Here is an 8,373-nt window from a genome sequence, read left to right as displayed (position 1 = left end):
TTAGACTAAAATGGGAGGCCTCAAACACCTCCAAAAACAATGGCTAAAAGTGCCTCAAACAATGGACGAAATGCACTACAAACATGCAAGTCGAAAGGGGCCCAAGGCTAAGGCATAACAAAGGGCACTCCACTGCTACTAACCCAAACAAGCATGGCATGAACTATACAACCAAAACAGAATTTTAGCATGCAAAATGAGCTCCAAAATCCACTGGTATGGCAGCTGCAAAGTGTATTAAGCATGCTAAATACATGGGGGAATACAAAGCAAGTGTATTAAGCATGAGAGGGGCCAACAAACCGACATGGGACAGAGGTAAAACATGCTAAATAAACACCAAATAACCTCTGAAATTAAGCCAAACAAAACTAGGCATACATGCTACCCTTCAAACCAAAACAAGGATAAAAGAGAGACAAAGGGGAGAGGGGTGTCCCTCCCCTATGCAAGACCTCAAACCTTCTTCTTCACCACTGAAAATCCACCGGATTTCAATGGTGAAAAGAGCAATACAACAAAGGTCAACAAGGCTTAAAGAAAAAGCACCAAAAGAGGCCAAAAGAGGCCTAAGAGGGGGAGTTCGACCCCCAATGCCAAAATGACCTCAATGAGATGTCTTAAGCATGAAAATACAAAGCTTTTTTCAGTTATACACAAAGCCTAAAACAGAAAGAAAGATAGGTCAAAAGCCAATGCAAGATTGGGGAAACTAAAGTAAAGTGATTACCCTTGAAGAACCTTTGAAGAACAGTTGGTCCAGCCACCCTCTATTGACCAAAACCAGTCCAAAACCTCCATAAACAACCCTCAAAGTCCCTCAAAGTTGGAGTAAGGTGTAATGGTGTGTGTGTGTTAGTGCAAAAGTAAGGTCAAAATGCACTTTTAGGCTTCCAAACACACCTTAAGGATGAGAGAGAGGGAGATATAGAGAGAGAGGATGATATATCAGATATATAGATATAGAAGCTCTGGTTTTTTGATTCAAAAGCTCCAACCCCTGACAAAGGGAGAGGATGAGTGCTTATATGGGCAAAGGCCAAGGTTCTAGGCTTCTCCAAGAAGCTAGATGAAAGGGGCAAAGGGGTGCAAAGGGTTCTTGGCTTCTTGGAGAAGCTAATACAGCTGGCCAAGCTTCTTGGGGAAGCTTGGCCAAAGGGTTCAAGCTTCTAGAAGGAAAGGGGGTTCAAAGGTTCACACCAGCCAAAAACTGCACGGAGAGGAGTGATGGTGCATTCCAGCTGGAACAGCTGGCATGCACCATGCCTCAAGGGTGCAAAGGAGTCACACCGGCCAGTAAAAGAGGTTGCCGGCAAAATAAAGTGCCGACCGGACAAATATAGTGCCGACCGGCCATTGGTTTTAAGAAACCATGGCCGGTGGCACCCATAAACAGCCGGTGATGCTAGGGGAAGGCCGGTGGAATGTGGGGATGGCCAACAAGCCATTCCCCGCCCTTCAAGGCAGAAACACAAGTGCTTGGTGCCAAAACCAAACACGGAACAGTCGAGTCGAGAGATCCTGAGGCAAGGCGCGCAGCCAAGACTTTCGGGAACTCAAGACGAAACACAAACAAAGAGGATCACCGAGTGTTCAAGCGGTAACGTCCAAGCCTTGAGGACGGTCAAAAATGGGGTGTCTACAGTAAGTCAGACCCCAACTTTCACGTCGGGTTGTACCTGAACTCGATGGCATTGTACACTGAGAACAAGCCGTTGCTCTACAAGGTGTTCCCCTCTTCCTTCTGGGAAATTGCATCAGATTGGTTTCACAAGTTGCCAAAAGGAATTGTAAAAACCTGCGAAGGCCTGGCCGAGATGTTTGTGGCTAGGTTCGTGACAAACAAGTTACAACCATTGAGAGTGGATGCCCTGATGGCCTTGAGAATTAGTGAGGATGAAAGCCTTAGAGCCTATGCCAAAAGATATTATGAGGTATTCAACCGAATACCAGGATGCAACCAAAAGGTGGCGGTTGTGTCATTTAAGAATGGACTAAAAGATGACTGCCTACTTCAAAAATCGCTGGCAAAGACATTGTCAAAAAGCATTGAGGAGCTTATGGCCAGGATAGAGAAGTATGACAAGGCCGAGGAGGACACGCCGGGGACAAACGTGTTAAAACTAGAGAAGAAAAACGGCTCGCCGAAGCGAGGCCGAGGTGATAGTGGATACAATAAACCAAAGACAGGATTAAGGGCTGCACAGGCAGTCACAACCGTATTCCGAATCCCTATCTACAAAGTCCTGGAGAAAATCTAAAATCAACCCTATTACAGAGTACCAGCAAGGGTACCAGGCGAATTTATGGGAAGAAGCTTTGGCAAGCATTGTGCCCACCACAACGAAGCTGGACATCTGACTCAGGGGTGTAGAGCCCTGAAGGCTCATCCGGAAGACCTGGTAAGATAGGGCCATTTAAGGGACCTAGTCGACGAAGCTAGGACAAGGAAAGAGCAGGCAAGACTGCCCCAGGCACCAGCAGCAGCACCACCCCCAGCACCGCAACCGTAGGCAGGCAGACCTTGGGTGATCAATGTGATCCACTCGAAGGTTAATAAGGACAAAATACGTGGGGAAACTCAGAAGGTGAAACACTTGCAGCGAGTGCACCAAGTCAGGCAAAAAAGACCTAGGGCAGACAAATGCCAGGGACCAGTGATGTCCTTTACTGAAGACGATCTAGAGATGGTGCAGCATCCACACAATGATGCCTTGGTAGTATCCTTCCAAATTGGAGAGTGCCAAATGAAGCGCATCTTAATCGACCAAGGCAACTCTTGCGACATCATGTATGTCAGATGTTACAAGGAGTTGGGCCTTCATCAAGACGATTGGAGCAATCCAATGGTCCTATGGTCGGGTTCAATGGAACGCCGACGTGGCCCTTGGGGGCAGTAAGTTTGGAGGTGCAGGCTGGCACCAAGAGGATAAAAATTGAGTTCACTGTAATTGACACTCCCTCACCTTACAATGCTATCCTAGGAAGACCATGGTTGCATGCAATGAGGGCTGTTCCTTCAACATTGCATTAGCTATTGCGGTTCCCAACAGAACATGGAATAGTGGAGGTCAGAGGGGATCAGTTACAGGTAAAGAATTGCACCATGGCAGCGATGAAATCTACCTGCAACATACGAGAAGCAAAAACAGCGGAGATCGAGGACAAGAGTGTGGAAGTCCTGGATGACATCGGCAAAGAGCCAGCAGAGAAGAGTGAAGAAGCTCTGAAAAAAATCCTTGTCCAGCAAGGAGATGAAGAATGCTTCTTCCTTCTCGACTCGGGCTTAGCGGAGGAAGAGGAAAAAGAGTTAGAGGCATTCATGAGAGCAAACCTTGAAGTGTTTGCATGGACACCGTACGAGGTGCCAGGCATAGACCCCCAGGTCACTTGCCACAGACTGAATGTAGACAGGACGGCCAAACCTGTCATCTAGCGAGCAAGGAGGCCGACACTAATGCATGTTGAGGTAGTACAGGAAGTAGATAGACTTCTAGAGGCCAGAGCCATTCGAGAGGTAAATTACCTGACATGGCTATTAAACACAGTGGTTGTGAAGAAAAAGAATGGTAAGTGGAGGGTCTGCGTGGACTTCACCAACCTGAATAAGGCTTGTCCCAAAGACAGTTTTCCATTACCCAAGATTGACCAATTGGTGGATGCCACTTTAGGGCATGGAAGGATGAGCTTCCTAGATGCCTACAAGGGGTACCATCAGATAGCTATGTACTCCCCAAATGAGGAAAAGACTGCATTCATTACCCCAAAAGGGTTGTATTACTACAGAGTAATGCCTTTCGAGTTAAAAAACGCAGGAGCAACTTACTAGAGGTTGGTGACAAAGATGTTTAGACATCTAATTGGCAAAACTGTAGAGGTATACATAGATGACATGGTCGTGAAGTCCAAGGAACCTAAAGGTCATCTGGAAGACTTGAAGGCAGTCTTTGACATACTTAAGACATATCGGCTATGACTCAATGCATCGAAGTGTGCACTTAGGGTAGGGTCTGGTAAGTTCTTAGGATATTTGGTTATCAGAAGGGGCATTGAGGCTAGCCCAGATTAGATTAAAGCCATCTTAGAATTGAAAAGCCCAACATCGGCAAAACAAGTACAGATGTTGACCGGAAGGGCTGCAGCCCTAAACAGATTTATAAGTAGAAGCTCTGACAAGTGTAAACATTTCTTCAGCTTAATGAAGAAGGCCACAGACTTCTTATGGACTGAAGAATGCGAAGTCGCCTTGGCCGACTTGAAGAAGTATCTAACCATGGCTCCAGTTCCTTCAAATCCAGTACTTGGAGAGGAGCTGTTCTTATACTTGGCAGTGTCAGAACATGCAGGGAGTGCAGTAGTTGTCAGAGAAGAAAAGGAAGAGCAAAGGGCAGTCTACTGCGTAAGTAAAACCTTAACGGATGCAGAGACCAGGTACTTACCCTTGGAGAAGTTAACACTGGCTTTAGTAATGGCTTCCAAGAAGCTAAATCATTACTTTCAAGCACACAAAATTGTGGTGCTAACTGAACATCCTTTAAGGTCCCTATTGCAGCAAGGAGATCTGACAGGAAGAATAGCCAGATGGGCAGCGGCCTTGGGCCAATATGACCTAGAATTCAAACCCAGGACAGCAATCAAATGCCAAGTCTTAGCCAACTTCGTGGCCGAGTTCACATCGGAGGCCTCCATACATCAAGCTTCGTTGAGCCGAGGTGTACAACGCCCAAGTGAGCAAATAGGGACCCCGTTGGGAACAACAGAGCAAAAGAGGGAAGAGAAACTCAGGCTCTATAGCATTTACATCAGCGACTCCTTTCGGCTATTTGTTGATGGAAGTTCAAACCGACAGGGAGCGGGGGTAGGAGTAGTGCTAGTATCTCCAAATGGGCAGGTACTGGAGCAATCCATTCATCTGGGGTTTAAGGCCTCAAACAATGGAGCAGAATATGAAGCACTAATCGTAGGATTAAAGCTGGCAGCAGCCATGGAAGCTGACAAGGTAATAGTTTTCTGTGATTCACAACTTATAGTTAACCAGGCAACAGGCGAGTATGTAGCCCGAGATTAAAGGATGTCGGCCTATGTAAAAGAAGTGGGAAGAATGATGGCAATGTTCCAAAATTGCCTACTACAACAAGTCAACTGAGATGACAACTGCCATGCTGATGCCCTGGCCAACCTGGCTAGTGCAATGAAACCAGGAGAAGCAAGAACAATAATGGTTGATTACTTGCTAGGACCAAGTATAGAACCACTGAACACAGAGCATGAAGTAATATATGTGGAGATGGAACTAAGCTGGATAGATGCAATAATAGTATTCTTTCGAGATGGGAAGCTGCCAGATGACCGAAAACAAGCGCACAAGATTAGACTGAAGTCGGCAAGATTCTGTTTAACAGCAGAAGGACATCTCTACAGAAGATCTTTTATTGGACCCCTTCTAAGGTGTGTGCATCCTGCACAGGTTGAAGACTTTCTGTATGAAATACATGAAGGAGTATGTGGAAGCCACGCTGGGAGCAGGTCACTTGCTCATAGGGCCATTACTCAGGGGTACTGGTGGCCCTACATGCAGAAAGATGTTGAAGCCTATGTCAAGAAGTGTGAGAAGTGCCAGAGGTTTGCACCTTTGATACATCAACCAGCAGCAGACTTAAACCCAGTATCCAGTCCTTGGCCATTTGCCCAATGGGGCATGGATCTTGTTGGAAAATTGCCCCAAGCAACTGGACAAAGGAAGTACCTGCTGGTTGCAACAGATTACTTCACAAAATTGGTAGAAGCTGAACCCCTTGCCAAGATTTGGGACATTGATATGAGGAATTTCATTTGGAAGAACATCATCACCAGGTTTGGGATCCCAAGAGCAATAATAGTGGACAATGAAACACAGTTTGACAGTAAGCTAATCAAGAGCTTCTATGCAAAGTTCAAAATCAAGAATTATTTTTCCACCCCAAGTTTTCCTCAAAGCAATGGACAAGCAGAAGCATCCAACAAAGTTATCCTGGATGGGATTAAGAAGAGGTTGCAAGCAGCAAAGGGAAAGTGGGTGGATGAATTACCTAGTGTACTCTGGGCATATCGGACTATGCCGAGAAGATCAACTAGGGAGTCCCCATTTGCCATGGCTTATGGCACAGAAGCAGTCATTCCACTAGAGGTCGACATCCCAGGGATCAGAACCCAGGGAGTGGAGAATGGAACTAACGATGTATTTTTAGCCTGAGATCTGGATTGCTAGAAGAAAGAAGAGAGAAAGAAATAATACAGCTAGGGGCATACTAGCAGCAGCTTGCCTGAGCTTATAATAAGAAGGTGCACTCACGAGAGTTCCAAGTTGGTGACCTCGTCCTGAGAAAAGTCGTCGGCAACAAAAAGGATCCTAGAGAAGGCAAGCTCGGCCCGAATTGAGAAGGACCCTATAGAATCATCTCGGTCTTGGGCAACGGAGTATATCGGCTTGAGGATTGTGAAGGCAAAGAGCTACCAAGACCCTAGAATACTTGCAATCTGAAGTTTTTTTATCACTAGACCTTATTGTCTTTCAAGTTTTCTCTTGTCATTAGCCGAAGTATTAATAAAAGATTTTAGATTGATTTTTGAACTGGTGTATGGTGACTAAATAGGTACTTGACGACTTATTATATGGCAGAGTAGAAACTTTACTTGCATATAATAGAGTTGAACTAAGTTGGGTAAACCTAGACTTGTCATATCAGCAAAATCAGACACAGATTGGAGCCAAAATGTATGTCAGTCAGATTAACAAAGAGACCGAGGTTGGTAACCTCGGCTAGTCTTTGTTTGAATCTAACCTCGGCGACAAGATCAAAAGCCACATGCTTAATGAGAACCCAAGTGAAACTTAAGTTCACATTAGGGGGCAGAGGGCTGGAGAATAATACTTGGGAGTTGGAATTTACAAAGAAGATGGTTTAACACTTGTTAAAATTTTGAGAAAAATTTACAAGTTGAAATTAAGCCGAGGTTATGTTAAAAGAAGATGGTTTAACACTTGAAATTTTGAGAAAAATTTACAAGTTAAAGTTAAGCCGAGGTTACATTAAAAGAAGATGGTTTAACACTTGTTAAAATTTTGAGAACAATTTACAAGTTAAAGTTAACCCAAGATTATGCTGCAATAAGAGAAGACAGAGGTCTTGTGCAAAGTGGCAAGTTATAAATAACACTTGTTCGAATATTGTAAATATCTCCAAGTGTGGAGGACATAGCTGAGATAAACTGTTAAGTGGGTGTATCTGAAGCATTCCACACCAAGAGGATTACACAGTTAAAGTGTACGATAGAAGACATATTCAAAGTATAAAAGTCATACAAGAGTACGAAAAGGACAAGCATGCAAGCATTCAAAAGAAGGAGTTCTATTTATATTCAAAAGAGAAGGCACATCAGCCTACAAAAAGTAATTGTTCGGATTACAAAAGTGGCACCTCGGCTAAATTAAAGATTACACTGATCCAAAAAGAAGAAAGAAAAATAGTACAAGGTATAAAAAAAAGAGAAAGAACATCAGACTAAGACTCATCGGCGTCTCAGGCTGGTTGGGTCTAGAGTTCAGAAGACAACTGAGAAGACATCTCAACGGTCCTCTCCGCCGCGAGCTCAGCATCGATTTCTTGAAGACTTTGATCAATGCTCTTCTCGATGATAGGCATGACCGATGTTGTCTCAGGAGTAGCATCTTTGCAAACCTCGCCCTCCTCAGCCTGAGACAAGTCTACGACTTGCTCATTTAGAGTAGGGGACTTGGCCCCAGCAGCGTCCTTCTTCTTCCTAACCAAAGCTTCCTCCTCAGCCTTGGAATCGTCTTCGGACTGGCTTGGAGTAGGGGGAAATGGCAGGGGAAGATCACCAGTATTCTTGAGTGGGGAGTCCTCGGTGACATCAATCCTTTTGAGGGCAGCCATCCAACTAAGGGTGAAACCCTTGTTGCATGCCTGCTTCACTTGCTTTTTGTAGTCCTCCTTGACGTCAGCCGCCCCCTCAGCATACGCCTTCTCATCCGTCGCCTTGATCTCGGCTTCTTTTGTGGCCAAGGCAGCACGGAGCTTGGCTTGGGCCTCCGCAGTTTTTATCTGGGCATCATTTTTCTTGGCCTCAAGAACCTTCTTAATGGCATCTGTAGCATCTGCTCTTTCCTCAGCCGCATCTTTAGCTTTAATGGCTACCTCCGCTTGGTCTGACAAGGTCTTCATTTTTGCCTCAGCCTTTTTGATGGTCTTTTGTAGACCAGCAACCTCCCTGATCTTGTCGGCCAACTCCTTCCTCATTTCAAAAGCTTGCATTGAGAAGAAATGGGCGTGCTGGATCGCCTAAAGAAAATGGACAAAACAAAAGTTAGTAAAA

At 45.0% G+C, this 8,373-nt stretch overlaps 1 protein-coding gene across 1 annotated transcript; it reads left to right on the top strand.

Moving 5' to 3' along the window:
* Window positions 1–1,688: 1,688 nt before the first annotated feature.
* Window positions 1,689–2,261, top strand: LOC114318222 (uncharacterized). Its single transcript, XM_028265082.2, has one exon. It carries the CDS (start codon window positions 1,689–1,691, stop codon window positions 2,259–2,261), a length of 573 nt encoding a protein of 190 aa, XP_028120883.2.
* The last annotated feature ends 6,112 nt before the right edge of the window (window positions 2,262–8,373 follow it).

Source organism: Camellia sinensis, chromosome 9, assembly GCF_055761805.1.
Source record: "Camellia sinensis isolate YWXY chromosome 9, ASM5576180v1, whole genome shotgun sequence".
Classification (NCBI taxonomy): Eukaryota; Viridiplantae; Streptophyta; class Magnoliopsida; order Ericales; family Theaceae; genus Camellia; species Camellia sinensis.
This window is presented reverse-complemented; position numbering and strand designations above follow the sequence as displayed.